At 37.2% G+C, this 25,052-nt stretch overlaps 1 protein-coding gene across 1 annotated transcript in view; it reads left to right on the top strand.

Moving 5' to 3' along the window:
• Positions 1–824: 824 nt before the first annotated feature.
• Positions 825–25,052, top strand: part of HGF (hepatocyte growth factor) — a 51,003-nt gene continuing 26,775 nt past the window's right edge. Inside the window, exons 1-6 of the mRNA XM_054399776.1 lie at positions 825–1,221; positions 8,603–8,768; positions 14,287–14,399; positions 14,997–15,111; positions 19,862–20,004; positions 21,661–21,781. Coding sequence (XP_054255751.1) covers positions 825–1,221; positions 8,603–8,768; positions 14,287–14,399; positions 14,997–15,111; positions 19,862–20,004; positions 21,661–21,781 — 1,055 coding nt within the window. The remainder of the gene's footprint in view (positions 1,222–8,602; positions 8,769–14,286; positions 14,400–14,996; positions 15,112–19,861; positions 20,005–21,660; positions 21,782–25,052) is intronic.

The following is a 25,052-nucleotide window of genomic DNA, read 5'->3' on the forward strand; positions in this document are numbered from 1 at the left end:
AGCCCAGAACTGGATGCAGTCCTCAAAGTGTGGTCTAATGAGTTCTGAGTACAGGGGCAGAATGACTTCCCTGATCCTGCTGGCCACACTATTTCTGATCCAGACCAGGATGCCATTGGTCTGCTTGGCCACCTGGGCACACTGCTGGCTCACGTTCAGCCCACTGTCAACCAGTACCCTCAGGTCCCTTTTAGTCTGGTTGTTCTCCAGCCACTCTGATCCCAGTCTGAAATGGTGCATGGGGTTGTTGTGACCAAAGTGCATAACCTAGCACTTGGGCTTGTTAAATGCCATCATGTTGGACTCTGCCCATCTGTCCAGCCTGTTGAAGTCCCTGTGCAGCGCCTTCCTACCCTCCAACAGACTAACTCCTGCCCCCAGCTTGGTGTCATCTGCAAACTTACTAATGGTGGACTCTATCTCCTCATCCAGAGCATCAATAAAGATATTAAACAGGATGGGGCCCAACACTGATCTCTGGGGGACACCACTAGTGACTGGCTGCTGGCTGGATGTGGCACCATTCACCACCACTCTCTGGGCCTGGCCCTCCAGCCAGTTCCTAACCCAGTGCAGAATGCTCCTGTCCAAGCCACAGGCTGACAATTTGGCCAGGAGTTTGCTATGTGCAGTGTTTTTACCTTGTAGTGGGAAAGTACGGCAACTACAAAGAACTAAGAATAGGTGAGGACCTTCTTGCTGTTACCCCATCTTTATTTTCTGTAGATATTTTTGTCAGTGCACTTAGAGGATAGCAGAGCTGCTCCTGAAAGTGGTTAGTACCTACATGGAAAGCATCACTGAAGCCAAGCAGAGCTGGGAACATGCTCCAGATTAGTCAGATGTATTGGCAAAATCTAGCTGCAGGAGTTTTCAATGGCTTGCAGGCCTCCACCCATGTCATCTCTGATGAACCCAGCCATGCCTGGGAGTCCTCAATACCGCTGGCCCAGCCAGAGACTGGCTGCTCCTTCTGTCTCCCCTCAGCTCCAGCTCTTCCTACACCTCCCAGTCTTGGCCAGCAGCACTACTTTTATGTATACAACAAGCAGCAAGGCTTTCTTCACTCCTCCCAAGGGCAGTTTATCTGCCATCAGCAGGCTGTCATTCTTTGTTTTGCCCAAATCCTTGCCCTGCCTGCGTGTGCGTTTCCCTTTACCCCTGTCTCCTTACTGAACATCCTCAGTGGTGACTGGGACCCCCCATTGCAAAGTGCACAAGGTACTGGGTGCCTTGATGGAAACAATAAATACTTGTTGTGGTTGTGAAATGCAATGTGAAATGGTGAGGATTTAATCCTTGTGCAAAATGCATAAGAAGACAAATCTTAGAAGGGAAAATCCTCTCAGTAATTTAACCAGAGGTTAGATATGTACAGCAAGTCAGAGTATGAACTGCAGAACATTTGTTTCTGTCAATGAGTCTCAGCATCCTGCTAAGCAGATAACCTTTTCTTGGAAGAAAAAGAGCTGTCCTCTTGCATCTACCATCCAATTTTAGAATATACTATCAGTTGTTAGCGTTATCCTTAGCTTCTTGAGCTTTCATGCTGACAACAGGAAAGGGTTACAAAGGCAGTATTTAGCATAAACACGAAGTTGGGTTCAAAGTAACATGGCAATATTTGAAGTTGCTAATAAGGGGTATGTATGTGTGTGTGTGAGAGAGAGAGTGGTAATATGCAGTGTAAAGCCAAAAAGAAATATCTTCTTGATTTCCTGATACTGCTCAACAGCTAAACTGAAAGCCACTATAAAAATAAGGAAAAAAAATCTTTAAATTACACACCTGTATTTTAAACTGCTTTCTAAAAATTGTAGATATTTTTTTGCCCCACGGTGACTCTTTTGCTAAGGAGTAATCATATCATCCTCCAGATACCTTTCTTGAGAAACTATTTAATGGTGACAACTTAGAGATGCTTCCTTGGACAGCTGGTTTTATTTTGGTGAATGTCCATCTATACAGCTGACTGCAGTTTTTAGGAGTATGTTTGGTAAACTTCTCTCACACCAAATTATTGTCTCACATAAATAACCACAATAATCTGGCATCTAAGCCTATTCAATCTGCAAAGTTCTTTTCTCAAGCACATTCTAGAATTGCTTCAGTTCCTCACTATGTTGGCCTTTCTTGCTTTTCTTCTTTGGAAAAGAGTTTCATTTTAGCCAAGAGTCTGGATATTTCTGATACTGAAACAGGCATAAGGAGAAGTCAAAGTAAGTGAAAGTAAGTTAAAAGGAAATTAAAATGCTCAGCATTATTTCTTTTTATTAAAGTGACTCTGCTAGGAATTGCTTTAAGAGAGAAAATTGTCTTGAATTTCTTTGTTTAAAAAATACTTCCTAACTGTTCTCATAGATAACAGTACTTTGATGAGCCTATTAATTATTTTAGTATCAACATTAACCTTTAACATATTCTTTTATTACTGTGACCCTACTGTTAACTTAAGCATGTGGAGTCTGAAACCACTTAGTAACATCTACTTGCACCATCTGGTCAACTTTTGGCTTCATGTTTTGGTTTGTTTTTTTTTCCTTAGCAAACCCAGTATATTTATGCTGTCAAAATGGGGCCTGCACCAATATGAATTTACTCTTCATGTTTTATTTCCTTTGGAAGCATTGTCTTCAAAATATATCACTGAATTTAAATTATTCTTTGAACCATGTGTTCTAGGCAAGTTAAATACCTCCTTGCATTTACACAGTTTTTCATCACAAGTATGCTGGGAACTGTTCTTTTATTTCAAACCCTACTTATTCATTTTTCTCTTAATAAGCTTTACCAAATAAAATTTTATGCATTTAATTAAACATGCTTTACTTGAGATTTTCATAATAAATTATCATGATTTATACTGAGATAAGCATTCAGCTTTGATATCTTCCAAAAAGTGTTGTTTGGCACCATGATAATCCATGGTTTCACAGATATTTGCTTTGTATATTTTATTGAGATCTAACATAATTTGTTTCTTCCTTTTCCAGTCAGACACATACTTATGAATACATTTCCTTGGGAGTTACCATGCAATTTTTGTCTTGTATGGTGTTCCCCGATAATATGTTTGCTATGTTTGTTGTGTCAAACTGTACTTTCATAGAATCATAGAATGGTTTGGGTTGGAAGGGAACTCCAAGGTCATCTAGTCCCACTCCCCTGTGGTGAGCAGGGACATCTTCCACTAGATCAGTTTGCTCAGAGCCTTGTTCAGCCTCATTTTGAATGTGTCCAGGTATGGGGCCTCAGCTACCATGGGCAACCGGTTCCAGTGTTCCACCACCCTCATGCTAAAGAACTTGTTCCTAACAACCAATCTAAGTCTGCACTTCTCTAATTTCAAACCACTGTCCCTTGTCCTATCACTGCAAGCCTTTGTAAACAGTCCCTCTGCAGCCTTCTCATAGGCCCCCTTCAGGTACTGGAAGGCTGCTATTAGGTCTCCTGGAACCTTCTCTTCTTCGGGCTGAACAAGCCCAGCTCCCTCAGTCTGTCCTCGTAGCTCTCTGATCATTTTTGGGGCTCTCCTCTGGACCTGCTCCATCAGGTCCATGTCCTTCCCGTGTTGAAGGGTCCATCCAGAGGATGGAGTACTCTGGATGAGATCTCACCAAAGCAGGGTAAAGTGGCAGAATTAACTCTCTCAATCTGTTGAATGTTTTAAGGTTGAAGATTTTTTTTTTTTAAGATTTTTAATTTTTTCTTTTTTTCTTTCATATGATGATAAATTTCTAATTTTTTCACACCCTTCTTTGCAAGTTTTAAATCATATGAATTACAGCTTGGTTTGGTTTGGTTTTCTTTTCCTAGTTCATTGGGAAATCTGGTTTACTCTGCCTTGCAGTGATGATTGTTTGCAAAATTAATAGCTAATCTCATTTTGACATTCTGACCTGGTTATCAATTGTAACACAAATAATTCAATCTCTAATTAGTCCATCTGTTAAGTGCTCAAGGTCAAGTGACTTAATTTCGTTTAAAACATGATGCAAAATATTAAACAGAGATCTGAAATACTGATTGGTACTAAAGAAAGGAATTATGTCTGTTTCGTATTTCTGAAATAATTGTGTCAATTTATATGACCATTTTTCTTCTCTGGAATCTATTTTGAATCTTCAGCTTCTCTGATCCTCCTACACAGTGTGGAGAAATTCCCTCCTTTTTTCATCCCAGTGACATAATTTTTTTGTTGTTGTTGTATTTTGTTGCTCTGTTTAGAAGGACTGCAGTCGATTCCTGCAGTTCTCTGACATCATCTACCATCTTGAGGAATTTAGGCATTTTTAATTTCTTTCTTTTTTTTTTTTTAATCCCAAAGATTTAGTTTAACTCAGACATCTGTCAAACAGAACGAACAGTGGTGCTGTTATGTGACTGTCCATACTTTTTTTGAAAACTGAAAATTCTAAAAGGTCTTTTTTTCTTTTTTTTAATCCACACTATAAAGACCTATATCCAACTGACTTACATTAGTAACTGAAAGTAGGAAAAAAAAAAGCTTTTGAGTAGTCCAATTCTGAAGTTTGGCAAGTGTAAACAAATAAGAATAAGGAAATAAAACTCTTGATTTAAATATTAAACCCTTAATTTAAATGTATTTTTCTTCTCATTTGGAAAATTTGGTGTTGAATTTTGGTATCTTTGTTCTGTAAAATAAAGTGAGATGCAAAATTGCAATAAAACAAAAGGAAGGAGGCCCTTTTTGATGCAGGGCACAGGCCAGAAGCAAAAAAAAAAAAAAAGGAATTACTTTGCTGCCATTTTCCCTTTAGCCCCGTGATTAGAAATTATCCGAAGAAGGGGTGAGATTTGAATGTAAACATTTTTATTGAATCAATCTTATTTCTCATGTTAGTTGAGAAACTGTCTCCCTTTCTGATTTTTAATACTGTGGCATCTCAGTGCTTGGTGGTTTACTGATTGTATTTTGTATAAATATAATTAAACTTGCAATTAAGTGTGTTCTAGAATATACATATTACAACCTCCTAGTGAATTTTCTCACTAAAATGTTATAGAATTGCAATTTACATTCTCTGTGATTATTTATTTAGTATGGACAGGAACTACTCCAAGAAAAGGTGTTGCTGAAAATCTAGATGCTAGATGTTCTATAGTTTGCGTTAATCTCAGTTAATGCTTCATATCTGAGAAAATTATACAGAGACCTCATATAAAAAAATGTACTGAGGGAACCCATAGTTGAGTTCCTGTAAGTCCCTGGTAGATAACTTTAAGTGTGAGGAACTTTTTTCTTCAGTAAATATTTATTTTATGAAAATAGTGAAGCTCCAGCAGAGAGACTGTGGAAATCCCAAATGAGATTGCGGAGTGCTCATCCAATGCTACATCCTGCTAGAGCAGTTGTGGTAGTTCCCATTTCCTTGGACGCTGGCTGACTTTTTTCTGTTCAGCCAAGGTTGCTATCATGTTAAGAAATAGAAAGTGGAACCACTTTCACCTTTGTGAGGAATGTCTTGATGTTGACTGAAAAAATATTTTTAATTAGTGGTTGTTTCTGTGGAAGAAAAAAAATGTTTATTCATACTTGACTAGATTCTTGTGTGGTTGAGTCAGCTGCTATTTTCAAGTCAGGTGGAATGTCAGACTTCCTGGTCTTCAGCTAGAAGAAACATCAGATATGCTACACACACCAAAAAAAACCCCAACATTCTGGTTAACCAGAGTTTAAGAAACTGAAATGAATGGCAATTAGAAATTAGGAACACTGGTTAAAGCATATTGCATGATAACCTTTAAGGTAGAATACTTCTGGGGTACTATTTGATTTAAGATTTTAATAATAAAGGCACCTAATTTGAAGTTAAAAGCCTCAGTTATTTTTATTAATTGTGTTAGATTTGTAAAAGTAATGTTTCTTATTACTCTAATGGTTCTAATAGTCACACCACAGATGCATTTGGCTCTTTGCCTTTTGGATTATAGGCAAGTCATAGAATGTTGATGTTTGAAAGCTAAAGTAAATCAGACTGTTATGAATTGCTAAATGCAGAATCAAACCCATAATCCTCTTTGGACAACTGTTAGGGAAAGAAGGGAAAAATAAAAAAGGCAGAACTATGAGCCATGCTCTTCAGGCAGAACAGAATTTTTTTTTTTTTAATCATCTTCTTGCATGTTACCTGGTGAGTTTAAGAAGCTGTTATCACTGGGAATTAAGATAATGACACTTATTGGTAGACAGCAAATGTTATCACCAGGAGCTGAAAGAGAATACTTTGATATTTCTGTACAGATTATTACCTCCATTTGACATCAAAGTCTTGGATAAGACAGCATGGATCTAACAAGTATGTCTTGTAAGATAACAGATTGAGGAAATTTACCACAAAAGCTTTATAGAAGACTTGTTTTACTGTGTCTGCCTTAAAGGGCAGATGCAATCCTTTTCATAGCACTTTAGCTCTATCACAGGTACAGCAAAAAATAAATCAGTGTAGATACAATGGTTTTCTGTAACAGGGTTTTGACAGTTAAGGCAAAAGTCTCCTCGTAGCATTTCCCTAAACATATTGATCCCATCCCTGGAGATATTCAAGGTCAGGGTTGACAAGTCTCTGAGAGGTCTTCTCTAGCGGAGGATGTCCCTGCTTATTGTAGGGAGAATTGGATTAGATGACCTATGGAGGTCCTTTCCAACCCAAACTCTTCTATGATTCATTTAGTGCACCTGTGCACTAAACAACTATAAGACTAAAAATGCTGAAGAGAACTGAGTCCCTAACACAGCACTAAATTGGTTAGCATCTGATCATTTCCTCAAAAGATTCTTCATATAATAATAACATGGATGTGAAGGTTGTGTTGTGTTTTGTTCTGAAAATGTTTGTAGTTGCAATAAAAATTGTGATCTATTAAGTGCAAGGCAAGAGCATAGTTCACCAGCAGTTCAAAAAGATGGAGAGTAGGATGACATGAAGATTATTTTATAGGCACCATGCAGCAGAGATATTCTACTCCTTTGAATTTCTCTCTTTTTTTTTTTTTTTTTTTTTTTTAAGGCTGAAGCTTGATGAAATCTCATTTGAATGTGGTGTATTTTAAGGATAACTCAGCACTGAGAAGTGTGATTTACTTGAATCCAGTAAAAAATGTGAGCTTACTTAATGACCAGGATGGAAGTTCTGTAAAACGAACTTGGCTTTCCAATATGTGGAGTTGTCAGTAACTCCTTCAGAGTCTCAACTATCTCAATTTACAGAGTTTTTCTGAGCTTCTGTGCAGAGTGCACAAAGCAAAAGTTAACTAACTTAAACACACTGCACTTGCATGAGGAATTTTCTGTTCAGAGTAAGACAATGCTTTTCTGAGGTTTCATAGGTTTGAAAAACTCTAGCTAAATTTAACAAATTGCTCCTGAGCAGTCATGTTCTGTCATTGGTGCAGATTCTCTAGAGAAAAACAAAAAGACAGCTGTGAAAACAGTTATATGGAAAGAAGTTACAAAAAACACCATTACCTACTTGGTAAATTAAGGAAGGATTCATTCACTTAACTTTACCTGGATTAGCCATCTAATCCAAAATGTTCATCTGGAATCAGTGAGTGAAACAGGATAAATAGATCCAAAGGACAATTTGTGCTTCCTAAGTTATTAGTCTCTCAGAAAAACAAGAATCACTCTCTAAAGATGCTCTTCTACCCTCATTGTCAATCTATGTTGTCAAATTGGTTTCTATGGAGAAAAAAAATCAAAATATACATGCATATTTGGAAAATTGTGTGTTTCTCCTGCAAAAATCAAAGATTTTTCCTCTTGTGCTTTTTTCAAACATCTCTAGCCTATCTTCTATGCCTCATTTTGCAGTCTTTCCTCCGGGCCTTTCAACAGAGACATGGAAACCTGATCAGCGTGCTCCTTTATTTCAGAAATCTGCAGCAATGCAGGCTGTTTCTGTGCCATGGTCTCTGCCTCCCCTCATCTTCTTTTCTGTAGGCTAACAATTCTAATTAAGTCACATCTAAGCTGGACACTAGACTCACACTAAGTCTTCACTGTAGCAGAAGGAGAAGAAATGGTTATTCTGTGTCACTTTCAGGTTCCACTTTCACAAATTGTGATAGAAAGTTTGCTGTTTTAAGGTCAGTTTATCACAGTCACATTGTGATGCTCTATAACATTTATATCCTTTTCCTTCTGATTGTATGTACACTTTGTCCATCCAGTACAGACCTTTGTTCCTCTTTGTTTTTTTTTTTTTACTTGAGTTTTTCATGAAAATATTTATATAGATCTCAGATAATTTGAGGGTTCTGAAAAAAAAATTACAAAGGTTAACGTTTTCCTTTCACCCTTTTCTAGCATTAATTCTAGCATTCAAATTTTTATTTGAAATTAATTTTGCTATACTTCCTACCATTCCTGTTTTAAGAATGGAGATGACTATCCAAAATAATAAAATATTCTCAAGTATCTGCTTGTACCTTATTTTTATTAATTTCTCTATGCTTTACATAGCAATGTTTCTACAATTCCTAATAAATGTTATTCACTTCTAATGCCATATTTAATCTCAGTGCTTACTTTACAGTGTTATTTTTTTTTTAATCCCCCCCACCCCCTCTTTCTTAGAGGGTAAAGGAAGAAGGAGAAATCCTCTTCATGACTTCAAAAAAACAGGAGAGTTGATGCTTATTAAAGTAAACAAAACACTGGAAGTAAAAACCAAGCTGCTAAATACCACTGAGCAATGTGCCAAGAGATGCAGCAGGAACAAAGGCCTTTCATTTACTTGCAAGTAAGTTATATATCTTTATTTTATTTTTCCTAATGAAAGCTCTAAAATACCCTTTTACTGAAGTTCTCCCTGCAAGTGTCTCCAGTGGTAGTTTGTACAGAGGACATCCTAAAGACTGCTCTGATTTCCAAGATCTTGTTCTACCTGTGCAATGGGTGTAAGTCTTTTCTGAAGCTTTATCTGAGCTGTTCTGTCTTAACTTGTCCAATCTGTAATTTTTTCCATAACAGCTGAAAAAAATGGACTTCTTAAGATGTGGATGACTGGACTGTAGTGTTCAGTGAACATTTCTAAGATTTTTATGTCTCTTATAAAATGGTTATTGTCACACATCACAGCTGCAGTATTTCAGCACCACTTCAGACCATATTCTCTCTTCATTCTTTGCACATTATTCCTGCTGAAGTCAATGGGAACCTCACACATGGAGCACAGATACATGCACTGCTGAAGTTCACTGACAAGTACTATGAAGCTGATACAATGGAATCAAACCTTCTGGGCTGCACAATCACTACAAATATATGATAGCTATTCTTCAACATCTGCTGTCTCTTAGAAACACATCATACAGCTAATTGCTTGTCTGCCATGTACATATTCTCTACTATTTTCTGGAACAAATCACTGTTATTCTTCCCATGTATTAGATTTAAATTATCCCCCTGGCCTCTCTTAGTCTAGACCTTTAGCAATAAATGAGAGTACATGAATGCAGGAGGATCTTGGAGAGGATGGATGACTTCTGTACTGGTAAGTACTGGACTAAATACGAGCCTGATGTCGGCACATAAAAATGTTTTGACAACTGCTACAAATGGAAGCTAGACCAAATATGATAACAAAAGCTCTTCCTTGGCAGAAAAGGTCCTTGACTGTAATTTACTCCTTGTTTAAGCCTTTAATTCCAGTGTTATAATATTTGTGTTGTTTTTGTACTTTGATTATTTATATATGTAAACAAGGAGCAGAGTTTACTTAGTTCTGTTAGGAAATATTTTCCAGACACTAATATTTTTCACATGGTACAAGCTACTCCTTTTCCTATTGGCAGAGCTTCCACAGATATCATTGCCAAGTGGATCAGGTTGTATTCAATGAAGCAATAGATCCTTGAGTTCTGAGGGTCTGCAGCATGGAGTAGTATAAAATTAGATTTCACAGTATTAAAAAGTTCTGAATTATGTCAAGCAAACAACAATTCTCTATTCCAACAGCTGCTTAGGAAAATTGTCTCAAGCTAGTTGTGGATGCTGTGGATGGTATGTTTTATGTGCTGAAAATAAGAAGTTAATATATTTGTTGATTCTATTTTACATGACCAATGATCTACAATCTCTCTGAATGTTTATAACTTCCTCATTTGTGAAGAAATTATTTTCTCCTGGGACAGTGTCTCTTGTATTTATTAAGGGGCAAATTTTCCTTGCCTAATCAGTCAATAAAGCAACACAGAGGAGCCATGAGGGACTTTGAGAACAGAGCTGGGAAGAGTCCTACTCACAGATAGTATATTTGAAATCAGTCATGTAATTATTTTGCACTGAAGATGAAAAAGAATTACAAATCTGACTACACATGCTCTGAATTCCCAGTTTTCCCTAACAACATTTTTTTAATCAAAGGAACACTAGTAGCAGAGATGTAGGTTGTTAGGTCTTGCCTGTGCTACCACTATGGAGCAGAGCAGGAGGGCTTTGCTGTATCTGGGAACATTCTTGTGGTTTCCCAACTGGCCCCAGATGAGTCCTGTTGTAGTGTGCACAGTTCTTTGATGTTACTGTAAACACATATTTGACATGTGTTCCCTTTTAAAGGAACCAGTTATTACCAATGCTTCCATTTTATTCCTAGGGTCCCCAGTCTTTAATTTGATATAGGGTGAAATAAGGCTGGGTGATGGGTTGGACTGGATGATCTTGGAGGTCTCTTCCAACCTGGTTGATTCTATGATTCTGTGAAATTTATTACTAACTTAAATTAAATCCAATTAGTTTGTCTGCTGTGGGAGCATTCTAAAATAAGGAGAGAAGTTAACATAAGTGTCATTTTAAGTACTTGAAAAACAAACCTGGGTTTTTCTTTGTTGATTGGCATTTTCACGTCTTGATTCTGATACTCCACATCCATTCAGTTCTCTTCCATCCATTGGGTCACGACACTGATGTTTGATTTCTGGATGGAAACTCTATTTGTTTAAGTAGTAAGATCAAATAAAATAGAAATGCCTTTTAATCTAATTGGGACAATGGCACTGGAAGGTGCAACACCTGGATCTGTGCCCTGTGAGGTACACAGGCAGAAAGAGACTCAGGTTTCTTTTCTACTAGGAAATGGTAAAGTAGCATCTTACATGTACCACAAACTTACAAAGGATCAGCAACCCCTTATTTCTGGAAGGAAAAAAAAAATTAAAAAGACAACTTCAATTTACTAGTAAGTTTCTGTATCACTTGCAAGTAAATATTTAATATTATATTCGATAATCCTTAATATTTGATGTTTTTAACTCTAACAATTTTGTTGGAGCTAATATATGTCACTTCTCAGAGTGGACTGTTTTTTCTCTTGCTGCATAGATCTGGGTAATTTCCAACTGAGTTAGAAGATTTTTACTTTGACTTCTTTCTTCTTCATGACACTATTCCTAAAATCCCCCATCCTACTTAGATGCTCTTACCTTGCCTTTTTGACTTAATGACTGTTATTAACTCTAAATCACTCTAAATAATTCTCTTTCCTGCCTCCTCTATCAGCTTTGTTAACCTGCTGCTAAGCCGTTCTTATTCCCTTGTTCCACCATCATTTGCAGTCCATTACCCCCACTGTTTTCCTTCAGTCATGCTTGCAGCTTTCCTCACTACATTTCTTACGGATGAGGAAAAGGTAATACAGTTACTATTTTATTTGCTATACAGATGATTTTTGCAGACATGTCACTTCCTTAACTGCAAAGCCATTCCTGTCTTATCCTCTGCTATGTACTTCATTTCTGCAGTGTTTTAGTAGTTACACAGAAGAGGATTCTAATACAGACCACAGGGTTTCAGTATCTGATCAGAAAATCTAATGACTATCTCAGCACAAATGGTGACACCAGAAATTGTTGTGATCGGCAGTATCAGTAGAAGACAGTCCAAGAATTTACTTTAATATGTTGACTTTGGAAGTGTAAAAACCCTCCAGATTTGTGTCCAAGAAAAGATTGTTAGAAACTTTTTTGTGCAGAAGTGGCTGAAGCCAAACTGGAAAGAAACCAAAAGGCAACTGAAAGGCAAAAGCTGAAAGAAATGTTTGTAAACAAAGCATTCTGCATCCTCACTTTAGAAGGGAGGAGGGGGAAAAAAGAATGTAATTGGAAAGGCAGAAAAGGTCAAGGATATTTTTGCGAAGATGGAGATAGAGGCACTTGGATATGCTCATATTTGAGAATCAGCCAGGAGAGAACAGAAGGCTGAGCAAGGGCAGAAGGATGAAGGTTAGCAGGTTGGAAACATTTGGAGTCAACAGAGTAGAGAGAGCAGTTGGATGAAAAATCTGTTTGGTGATGGAAACGATAATGAAGAGGATGTTTGAAAGAGAGAGGAGTGGGGAGGTTGGATAGGATCTTGTAATATTTTTAACTGAAGCCAGGAAAATTTCACACAGAAAAACTTGTATGATGAATTAAATGAAGATGGAGGAACTTTGAGTTGAGGGATTCAGCACTCAGGAATATGGCAAGGATGAAGTTTAGAAAATGTATGGATGAAGTATAGGAAATCTGTGTGTATTGGATAATATAAAGTAGTGTTAAAATGCATTCTCATGTCATAATAAAATACATCAGAAGGTTTGGGTTTACTGACAGAAGGACAAGTGCAGAGTTCTGCATCTGGGGAGGGAAAACACCAGGTGCCAGTACAGTGTAGGGGCCACCCTGTTGGAAAGCAGCTTCATGGAGAAACTTAGAGTCCTAGTGGACAGGAGGTTATCCATGGAACAGCAACGTGTCTTTGCAGCCAAGAGGGCCAAGGGCATCCTGGATGCATTAAGAAAAGTGTATCCAGCAGGTCTAGGAAGGTTCTTTTCCCCTTCTATTCTGCCCTGGTGAGACCACACCTGGAATATTGTGTCCAGTTTTGGGCTCCTCAGTTCAAGAGAGACAGAGACCAGCTGGAAAGAATCCAACGGAGAGCCACAAGGATCATTAGGGGACTTGAACATTTCTCCTGTGAAGAAAGACTGAGAGACTTGGGGCTAGTTGGTCTTGAGAGGAGAAGGCTGAGAAGGGATCTTATCAATGTCTATAAATATCTAAGGGGTGGGTGTCAAGGTGAAGGTGTCAGGCTCTTTGTGGTGGTGCCCAGTGATAGGACAAGGAACAATGGGTAGAAGGTGGAACACAGAACTTAGTACCTCAACACGAGGAGACACTTCTTTATGAAAGGAAAGTTTCCTTCTCTGGAGACTTTCAAAACACATCTGGATGTGTTCCTGTGTGACCCGCCCCAAGTGATCCTGCTTTGGCAGGGCGTTTGGACTCAGTCTCTGGAGGTCTCTTCCAGACCCTGATATTCTGTGACTGTGAAATGTAGACTTCATGATAGGCTAGAGACAATAGGATCATGTCAGTGATTTTTTTTTTTTTTTTCTAATGAGAAATTAAAGGGAAAAAATGTTTTCAGGGTTTTTTGAGGGTTGTGTTTTTTGTAGTTGGGGTTATTTTTTTCTCTTATTTTCTTATTGAAATAACCATTCCTCCCACTTAGGCAGTCAGTTATGTTTTTAACATACTTTGAAATACTTTACCTATGCTTCAAGAATCTTTCAAGAGAAAGAAGAAAAAGATCTACACATTTCATTTAAAATATTGAAAGTATTTTTACTCATCTGATTTTTGTTTCTCTTTCTTGTCCTGCAAAAATCCACTCAGTTCAGCAAATATTGTAGTCTACCTTTGAAAGTAGTTAAAAAATAAGAGAAAGAAAGAAAGAAAACAAAAGCAAAGCAAGGACAAGCTGTAGTTACATTATCACAGTTTAGATATTAAGAAAAATAATCTTATTCATAAACAACTCTGTTGTTCTAGGCAAGAAACAGACTCCTTGTCTTTGAATCTTCCTCAAGCCATCAGAGTGAGGGACTAAGTATTTCAGAGGCATATTGTAAGCACTGCAAAGAAGATATTTTAGTTGTCTTTTATTTTTTCTTCCAGAAAGCAGCACAACTGGGGACACAAATGCTGTCTCAGTCACATTTATCTCACTTTTAAAACAAAGATCTTTAATGACAAGGGAACTCTTAGATTAGTGTGAACAACCAAGCTTGTATTTAATGTAATGGCCACATCAATTTAATTTCTTTGTTTCTTTGTTCTTGTCAGCACAGTTGTGGGTTTAAAAAGTAATTTGGACTGTTTCTCTGACTTTCCCAGTAAAAATAAATCTGATGTCATTGCATGCTCCTTGGCAGGCCATGTGTCATTATTATAAACCACACAGAGATTTTTTTTTTCTCATCCAGATTTTCTTTGCAGGGCCTTTGCTTATGACAGAGTTACAAAACGGTGCCATTGGTTATCCTTCAACAGCTTGACAAATGGTGTGAGAAAGAAGCAAGACCATGCGTTTGATCTGTATGAAAAGAAGGGTAACTGATTTATTTACTGATTTTGTTTTTCCAGCTATGGAGGGAAAAAAAAAAGCTGAGGTCAGTCAGTGATTTTTGGCTGTAGGAGAATCCTGGGTATGGGATTGTTTTAGGCATTCTGGAAGCTGTATCTAACAGTTTTATTTACAAATACCCTGGATTGACTGCCACATGAGCTCTCCTACATACTTATTCATGCTTTGTTTTCCAACCTGCATATTTGCCTGCCATCATATGCACTAAACTGAATCACTACTTTAGTTTACTGCTTAAAAGCTCAGCTCTATGAGTTACTACTGCTGACTTAATATTGCTTTTATTCACTTCATTAATGAGAAGGGGGAATTAAGTCCACAGACATGGACTTCTGATCTATTAGACATTTTAGAAACATTTTTAGGTTTCATGTAGTTTTCTTTGAGAAATTAGCAATCCATATTTTGAAAAAAAATAGTACGTGGACAATTAAAAATTGCTTTGAATAATTAATTACTTAAAGGCTATTAAAATATAATTTTTATGTGAAAACTGATGATAATCTCTAATTTTAATTACATTAACCAAACCTCTAATTTTCATCTTTTTTTCTTTCAATAGACTATGTCAGGAATTGCATCATTGGAAAAGGAGCAGACTACAAAGGAACCATATCTGTTACCAAAAGTGGTATCCAGTGTCAAGCCTGGAATTCAATGATCCCCCATGAGCACAGGTAAGAGTTCAGGAGCAGAGACAATGGGAATAGTGCCCAGACAGCTTCCATTAAGTCAAACTACTTTGACTTATTAGCAGACAAAGAATTTATGAGAACACTGACCTTAGACAAACAAATCCCTTCAGTGTATTCTTGCTTTTCCCTAAAGAGATGCCTCTCTGCAGACCCAAGAAAATCCTTACCTTCTCAGAGTTTCTCCAAAAAGGTCTTTCCTAATGCCAGCCTGTGTGTCTGTAGCCCTTCCTTTCCTGTGTCAGGCTTTGGGGTTTATGTTGTTGTTCTTTTTTTTTTGTTTGGTGGTTTTGGTTTGGGGTTTTTTTATATCCTTTTTGATCTCTTAGCTACTGGCAGAAACAAAACATCTGCATAATTTCAGCTTGGAGTCTGGACGTTTATCACTGTTTTGTAATTAACTCCCAGGAAATGGGTAATTAAAAAAAAAATATTATGAAGCGAGGGATATGAGGAATATTAGCCTACATATTTGATCAGTATCTAATTCTTGTTACTATCTTTTGCATAGTTACTATTAATTCTCTATTATTTGTAGAATATGTTAAACTCTATAAAGCACTTAGACCAGGAAACAAATACATGGCAAAGAGTGAAGAGATTACTGAAATCCTTTCCTTCAGATCATACAAGCAATTACTAAAGAATTAGGGAACTGCTGTGAAACTTAACTTTTCAGTTTAAGACCTGATACAGTGAGGAACTGAGGCCTTATCTAAACCCTGAGAGTAGACTTAATTGCAGCTATATTGGCTAAGGAAAAAGCCAAGGATTGAAGCCAATAAGAGTAATGGTAAAAACAGATTCAATCACAACTACTGGTGTACTCTTTGTACCATTTATCTTTGAATTTTTTTGCATTGGTTTTAGCCATTTGGGTAATAAACCCTTAAGAGCCAAACCCATAAGCTTCCTAGCCACATTGCTGCCCTTTCCTCTGGAGTCCTAGAATCAACACTTGATTTAGTGGCAGCCAGTCTGGAGATAGCTACTGAGGAACTAGGCTATGTAGTGCTGACTCCTGTCTTGACCAAATCTATCCCGTGTGCAAGATGATATCTTGGAACAACATTAAAACGCAAAGGATTCTTGGATCCTCTGCTCTTATGATGTGTTATAAAACTGAGCCTCAGGCTTGAACTTGGCTGGACTTGGCTGCTTGTAATATAGATGGTAGTGTGTCTGATTTTCAGTGTGAAGCCCTACTCATTCTTAATAGTGAACATATGATAAATACCATCAGCTCCCACAGCAATGACCTCTTGAGACTCAACGCCTTGAAGTATGCAATCTTCATCTTTTAGAAGTGAAAGAATCCTCAGTAATTACAGCCTAAGTATGAATGAGCATTTATTCTATAAAATATACATATGACTTTATATAATTAATGAAAGAAAAATGATTGCATGGTATATATTATCACTAAATTGCATTTTAATATACAGCATACACAGTTTTATCTAATACATTTGGACAGCTGCTCTTGTATGCTGGATTTTATGAGAATGACTTTTCTCCTGTCTTGTGCAATAAGTTCAGTTTTTAAAAGGTCATTGGATAAATGAGGTGGCTGCATGCTAATTTTGTTTTTCAACATCAGAAAATATGATTTCATCATCAGACATGAAGGAGATGGGAAGAAGCAGACAGTAGTGGTGTGTTTGGAACTTATTAGTATGAAAGGCTTAGATTTTTAGGTCAGTTTTTCTCAACATCTGATTATCACAAAGTCCCATTGGAAAATGAATCCCTTTTTTCATATTCAAGGGAGAAATGTACTTTACTAATTTTTTATTATCCTTCTAGACAGAATTGAAATAACTTCAGACTTTAAACTTGTGCTTTGATTTAACAAATTATATTTTTATTTATTTGTGTTATGGCAGAACCTGGAGACTCCCAGCTGAAACCAGGTTTCCATTATTTTTTTTTCCATACTGGTATAGATTACAAGACTACCTTTTCCTTTCTTTTTTTTTTTTTCACTTTTAATATTTTTTTTATCTAAGTGCATAAAAACAATGCAAAAAGTGTTCAGAGAGAAATGGTCATAGAAGAGATGAGTACTACACAGGCTTTTTGCTAGTTCCCATAACTTTTGCTGTGGCTGAACCTGTTTCTACAATTATTCTTATTGGATTCAAATTCTGAATTTTTCTTTTTTTTCCTTTTACCTAATATTTGAACTAAATCAGCACACAGTTTGAGTGGCTCTGTCTTCATTTATGGATGGCTCTTCAAGGCATCTCTCGTTTTCCTCTCTCAAGAATGCTACTTCAGTACCTGTTGAAACCATTTCTATATCTGACCCAGCTTCAGTTTTTAGTGATATTCATTTAGATTTTATAGGGTGTTTTTTTTTTTTTTAAGGCTGCGTATATGACATAATTTGAAATGCCTTTTCCCTATATTTTTAATGCCTGTGATTTTTAAGAAAGATTTTCCAGTAGGAAAATTAAATATTCTAATATGCACTGACAAACTACTTTAATGTATGCACAGGTTGCAAGGTTCCAACAGAAAATTTTGCCCAGGCCTGTCTTTATCTAAAAAGAAATGGAAAGGTTTATATTACAAGCTTGCAGAGGAAAAACAACAGTAACAATTTTACAGGGATAAAAAAATATTCTCTTCAAGCACCAAAAATAAGAACAACACTTTGAAGTAGTGCCTCCGCCTTACGTTGACTAGAAGCATAATGTGATTAACAGAGGTATTTTCCACTTCAGTTAGTTCAAAGATTCATTAAATTGAGTAAAATATTATTAAAATGCCACATGTCAAAATTTTATATTTATTTCTCTCTCTTTCTCTCTCTCTTTTTTTTTTTTTTTAATTTATTCATTTGTAGCATAGAATTTGCCCAGGACAGTAGAAAGCGTGCATTTCTCTTCTGCTTTTATATATAAATTAAATCAGTGTCTGTGTACAAATACTGTCCCAAAGGCTTTGTTTAGTTTTCTAAGCTGCAAGTGTCTACAGTCTTCTAAAAGAAATTAGACAAAATTTTATTCCTTTTCTTTTCTCTGTAGAATATATATAACTTTAAATTCCCTTGGTGAAGAAAATAACCCCGACCAAAACAAACCAACCAAACAAAATACAACAGAAAAAAAATGATACAAAACAAAACTCAATTCCCCAATTAAAATATTAGGAATTTTCAGAGTAAAAGGCGTACTTTTCTTGTGATGTTTCCACTAGAATTTGAAAATACTTCAGTTAAAAGAATGAAACAGACCTTAGAAAGCTCCAAAACTAATTTTATTGAGTAGAATTACAAGTTCCACATGACCTCCTATACATTTTTCCAGGTATTCATTTACAACATTTGATGTGATTTTTATTTTATTAAATTTAGGGGTTTAGTTAGTCTTTAAGCACCACTGCAATGAAACTAGCATTGAAATGCCACTAAGTTTTGCCTGCCATGTTCAGCCTGAGTGTGGTCATGAGCTCTTGCAGTGGTATTTAACAGAAACGGCTTCTATGGGATTAGCTATTCCCTGGTTTGTGGGGGGAAATCACTACTATTACTTTTATGTATAAATATATATATAGACCTATAGACATACATATCTCTGTGTTAATGTGTATGTGTGGGTTTCTCTAGAGGTAAGCACATAGTTTCACAGACAGCTAAGAACACAAAACCTTGACCCTGGGGAGTTTGTATTTGATGGACTAAATATAAGCAGCAAAGTCTCGTACTGAATATCAGTCAGGCAAAAAAACCCAAAACAATAGACTAGTAGCTCACATTTCTATAAAATCACTACAGAAAAACAAAGTGTTTAGCATTGGACTGAGAATTCCTAATCTAAGGAAAAAATCCTACAGGGTATTATTACTTAATACTGCGTTACAGGAAAAGGTAGAAAATATAATGAGAGAGAGAGAGCACAGTTTAAGGTCAGCTAGGTTGCTGTTAGATAACCTAATGTGTACAACAGCAATGATGAGTGGGTCTGTAAGTAGCAGACCCTAAGGTGACAACAGTGGGGTTTGGGGCAGAACATTAACTTCAACTAAGCGAGATAGCTAAAGTGGGATCTAGGGAAACTTCTAAAGTTGAAGTGCAAAGCAGTACATGGTTTAAGAGAGTGAAAGCCTCTCACCATGGTGTGTCACACAGCTTGGTCACACTCACACAGTCCTGATGCTCAGTTCTTGCTACTGCCTGACCAGGCATGGGCATAGATTTTTCTGCTTGTGGGTTTAATGCAGTAGGTGCACACTAAGCCTAGCTGGGTCTCCTATATGTGCAGAACATGTATAGAATAGGCAGGTTTGACATGGCTAAGAACCCAGTGAACTGTCCCCCTGTGCACCCAATCCGTTTTTCCATCTTGTCCAAGAGCCTTCCATTATTTGTGTGAGTAGTCATAGTTTGTGAAGGACAGCACAGTGAGGGCTGGTAGGGAGTGTGCTGCTGCCTCTGGCTGTGCAGCAGATAGTTGGCTCTGGACACCCAAGGGACAGGAGTAAAACTTGCCAGAGCAAGCTATGGGCTAGACAGATTGTCCCAGATTTAGGACATTGATTGAGTAATCCTTACTGAAGATGTGTATTTGTGAATGGAGAGATAATTTGGGTGTGTGCATTTGTCTAACCAGGGTGGAGGGAGAAGGAAGCAGAAATGTGGTTGCTTCTAACTGTTTGTGAAGAAAAATAGTATGATTAACACCAAGGTTTGCATGCTCTTATACTGTAATGATTGTCATTTTAAAACTAGCTTTTTGCCTTCGAGCTATCGGGGTAAAGACCTGCGAGAAAACTACTGCCGAAACCCCCGAGGGGAAGAAGGAGGGCCCTGGTGTTTCACCACCAGTCCAGAGACACGTCATGAAGTCTGTGATATTCCTCTCTGCTCACAAGGTAATGCAGAACAGCTCACATGTAAAGTTGTCTTTTCTCTGCTGACAGCAGGTGCTCAGAACTTCCAATAGTTTCAGTGACACTTGCTGATAGACTTTGGAGAAAGCATAGGTGATTTCTTAGCAAGAACAGCCCACGTACCAAGAAAAGCAGTTGTGAGTGCAAGAGACATCTTGTTATGTAACAGTACTCTGGAAGATGTGAACAAGATTTCAGGCTCAGCAGATATTTTCCTGGTCATGGAGGAGCTGGAAAAAATGAAGTTGTGCTGATTGCACAAATCTGGTACTTTTTTTCTTGTCTAGTTCATGAGCAATTTTAGTATTACTACATGATAAAATCAGCCAGTACCATTCCACAGTAAAATTAACTTCTTTTTGATGAAAATACAGATACTGAATCACACCTCAAAAGCTCAGTCAAAGAAAGCGTTTTGTTTTTCAAACAACTACTGTAAATAAGTAGAACTTTTTATAAATCTAATGCCATTCGACTTTCAAGTCACAGAATTTGGAAGACACTTCATTGACACCCTTGTATTTGTTGACTTCTAAGTTCAATTAACTTCCAAATGAAGCTCTTATTTCTTGCTAATTAGCCAATTTAGTTCCAGTCAATCAACTCTTAAAAATTCTTGGGATAGGATGCCTTTAATTTTCCTGCTAATGTGCTACGTACAATAGCTATGCAGTGAAAGGGGAAGAAAAGGAAGAAGAAGGGAGGGAGCAGAAGGTGGAGGAAGAGAATTATTTACAAGGAGCTTGAAAGTCTATTAAAAGCTAACATTTAAAGATCAATTGAAGTGAACTTCAAATGGGATAAGACCTGGAGCTCACTGCAGGATAAAGACTTTGGTATTGGATGTTTTGACTGAAGTCTCTAATTGCATGAATTAGTATTTACTAAGTGATCCTTCCTACTATTGCTCTAATTAGGGGACACTTGAGAAATACATCTATAGTTAATTATGGTGAATATATTTTATATTTTAAGACTTCTTATTCTACATTATGAAGCACATTTTTTTAACAGTGATTTTTAAATCCCTTTGGTAGCTTCTACCCACTCTCCCTCCACCCCCTACTTTCCCAAAACAGGGATGAAAATATATCATGGTTTAAGCTGCCAAAAAGAATTAGTATGGAAAAGAAACAGTATCATATGTGGCTGAAAGTGCTGAGAATTTAAAGAGACAGACTGTACTGTGTGAAATTTCAGCCATTATTCTGGATGAGATGTTACTATAATATGACATGGAGTGATTTAGAACAACAAATGTTGTATAATTAGAGAATATCACCTCTAAGAAATACTTCTTCCTTAGGCATCTGTGTCTCTCTGCTGCTAACCATAGGTAAGGTTAAAAATCTGCTAGGAATGTGAATGTCTCTAGCAGCTCGCACCTACCTGCTTGAAAACCATAAGTGTCTTGTTAAGTGAGAACAAATTTGAGCATCTGGATTAGATTTAAGAAAGAGATGCAATTCTATCCCAAAGGGCATTTCCCATACCAACCTCACTAAAAGATAGCACTTTTATATACCTCTCTAGGTTGGTTTGAATTTATAACAGCAGGGATATAATTTAATGTGTCTGTGTGTGTGTGTTGTGAGTCATCAGAATAATAAACGGCTAGTACTTTTTTTTCCCCCCTAGTTGAATGCATGACCTGCAATGGAGAGAGCTACAGAGGGCCAATGGATCACACTGAGTCAGGCAAGGAGTGTCAGCGCTGGGATCTTCAGAGACCACACAAGCACAAATTTCGCCCAGAGAGGTAATCTCTTTTACCCCACAAGCAAATCCATGTGGTTATATTCTGAATGTCACACGTTCTTGAACTGGTTGGGCAAAATCATCATCAGCTGAATTGAAATTTATGGAGTTCTCCAGTTGTAGCTGGCTACAATTACAATGGAGATGCAGGATGGGGACTAGAGACTCTTTTGTACAGTCGTGGCTATATTACATAGCTGCATAACACAGTGCTGTACCGCATTAATTGATCAAAATTTCTTCCCTAGCTTCATTGACTCTCTACAACTACCTGAAGGGACGTTGGGGTGAGGAGGGGGCGAGCCTCATCCCCTTGATGGCAAGGAACAGGATGAGAGGAAATGGTAGCAAGCTGCACCAGGGGAGGTTTAGGTTGGATGTTAGGAAATATTTCTTCACTGAAAGCGTTCTCAAACATTGGAATGGTCTGCCCAGGGCAGTAGAGGTGTCACCATCCCTGGAGGTGTTTAAGCAGCAGGTGTACCTGGTGGTTAGGGATTAGTGTTGACTCTTCAGTACTGGGTCAAAGGTTTGACTGGAAGATGTTCGAGGTCTCTTCCAACCAGATGTATTCTGTAATTCTGTGACAGTAAAAAATTAACCTCTGAATATTTATATATATATATGTTGGGATCCAGCTTCAGTCAGCTTAAAATACCTTAAAGTCATCACAAAGTAAATAGTGATTGAAAGTAATGAAGTTTTCGTAGAATTCTTAGCACAATTAGTGCTAACATTATCCAATCAGGGTATATTACTTTTTTAAAAAAAGTGAATAAGTTTTAAGCTATAGATGGTCTTCTGTTGTAGTCAGGTTTAAGCACCCAATTAGTTTGACAAAAATATGTATCTACTACATGGACTTTTTTTCCAACCCTGAAAAGATTTCATTATTCTGTTTAGTATTTTGCGCATAAGCAGCTATTTTAACCTTTTTTTTAAATTATATTTTTTAAATAGATACACACTGCCAAAAGATGAGTCAGAAACAGCAAGACAAGGATTTGTCCTAGAGAGTAGAATTCACCCAACCACAAAGGGTCATCTATACTGCACCCTTTTGGAAAGATTTTATGTGGGGTTTAGGCCACAGAAGAGGGCCTTTAAGTTTCTCTTAAGCTAGACAAAAGTTTCATTTTACTTTTACTCTGAATCCTCTATTAACTCCATTTATAAAGTGCATTGAATAAAGTTAAACTGCTAGAGGAAGGCTGCAAGAATCAACACCCCTGGATTGATGGAAACCTTCCACTGAAAGTATCAATGTGTTGAACTGTTCTGCTAAATAAAATATAATTTCAATACCCAGATAAATGAGCTTGGGTATGTTTTAGAAAGTCTAATTGTTCAGCAAAACTGGATCTGCATTTTTGGAGTTTATGTGTTATAACCTCTTTTTTTCTCTTGGCTCTGATGACCTGTTTCATGAATAATAGCAGGCTCTCCCACAGTTCTGCTGCAATAAATATTTTGTATTAGTAGACTGGGGCTGAAGATAATCTGTTTCTGAGTTTTGCCATGCACTTGCTGTGTGTTCTAGAATAAGTCACAGCAAAAAATTTTGTTCCTTGGGAGTTAAACATTTGTAAAGCTTCTTGGTACAAACAATAATTAACATTAATTTTGGATTGCTTGCAAAATGACTTTTCAGCCTCACTGCAGTCTCTTGGACTATTGCCTTCCTCCTTAAGAGATTTTCTTTAGAAAGTGTCTCCTTGAGACCTTTCAGACTACAATGAAAATACATTTTGTCAAAAAGTGACCCATCCAGATTGAACTGATAAGCATGTGCTTTCAGAAGAGTAACAGTAATTCCCCTAAACAGCTTCCACATGACCTGTGTTTAGCTCTTAGTGGATGCAGAATTGTATTCTGAAGCTCCATTTCTCTTGTGTACTCCTCACAGGAAGGATTATGGATCAGTATGGAAGTAAAAGCATTGAGGATGATAATTTAGGCATAGAGAAGCATAAAGAAGTATGCTTATGCTTTTCTGCTCAAAATTAAACATGCTGTGAAAATAGGTACCTACTACATGGAGCAATGTTAGGTTGAAGTATTATGTAAGACTTTAACTGCAGGTATCCTTTTATTAAAATGGTCTTGTTCCTATTTCTTGTATACTTCCTTTATGTTTGGACAGTGAACTACACTACTGCAGTTTCAAGGTGGGGCAAAAAAAAGAAATATGTAGGGCTCTGAAAGATCTTGGAAACCTCAGGCTCTTTGCTGGAGCTAACCAAGAGGTCTGTGCCTAAGTGTAGTGGGGAAGGAGAAGTGTGCAGAACAGAGGGATGAACTCTTAATCTCCCTTTTGAATTGTGTGAACTCTTTGAAGCCTTATTATTTATCTTATCAGTAATATTTATGTATTAAAGGTATCAGTTGGCCTTTTCTACAGGAATTGAGGAAGTTTTGCTTAACGGAAATGAAGAACACCAAAAGAATGCCTCAATTTTGTGGGAAGAACTGATGACTGGAAAGTGTGCTGTGGCTCTAGCAAAGGCAACATAGAATAGATGGAAGGATACAGTTCATGGACACTACTCCATCCCACAGAGACACTAAAAGCTTAATCCTGGGAAAACTGCTCCATCTCTACTTAAGTTTTAGTTAGTAAATGGCACACCTTTGATGTACTGTGGGAACATAAATAATATTAGGGTGAAGGGAGCACTCAGTGTTATGAAAGAATCGTGTCTTCTAGGCAGTGGATTTTTTACATCTGCAATTGTTTCAAATGGATTTTGAGAGCTATGACTGCAGACACCTTACAACTCTTCTGTTCCTGGATAATACCATGGAATTCCCATTGGTACAGGACATAGAGCATGTGCTTCCAACATCACTCGACCTACTAAGTGTTGAAATCTATGTCATTTTCTGCTATATTATTAGCTCATTAACTGTTCTTTTGTGAAATCATTGGACAGTTTGCCTTCTACTGGGCAGAAAGCAGGATACTGCTGCTAGACCTTGAAGTCTCACATGCTTGACTGCACTTGAATTATCTTTTTTGTAAGGCTTCTTCTTGGCCATTTTAATGGGTTTGGGGTTTTTTTGGTTGTGTTTATGTTTGGTTTATTGGGTGGGTTTTGGATTTGGGGGTAATTTTTTTTGTCTTTTCTCTTTTTTTTTTTCAAATTCTACTTAAATTCTGTCCCTGTCCCTTGTAGAAATGAAGAACCTGATTTTTCTCATGGTATGGCAGATCAAGTTGCAAATGCATGAGTCAAAATTAGGATAATCGTTTGACAGAAAAAGCATCCTAG

Source organism: Indicator indicator, chromosome 3 (genome assembly GCF_027791375.1).
Source record: "Indicator indicator isolate 239-I01 chromosome 3, UM_Iind_1.1, whole genome shotgun sequence".
In the NCBI taxonomy this organism is placed as follows: Eukaryota; Metazoa; Chordata; class Aves; order Piciformes; family Indicatoridae; genus Indicator; species Indicator indicator.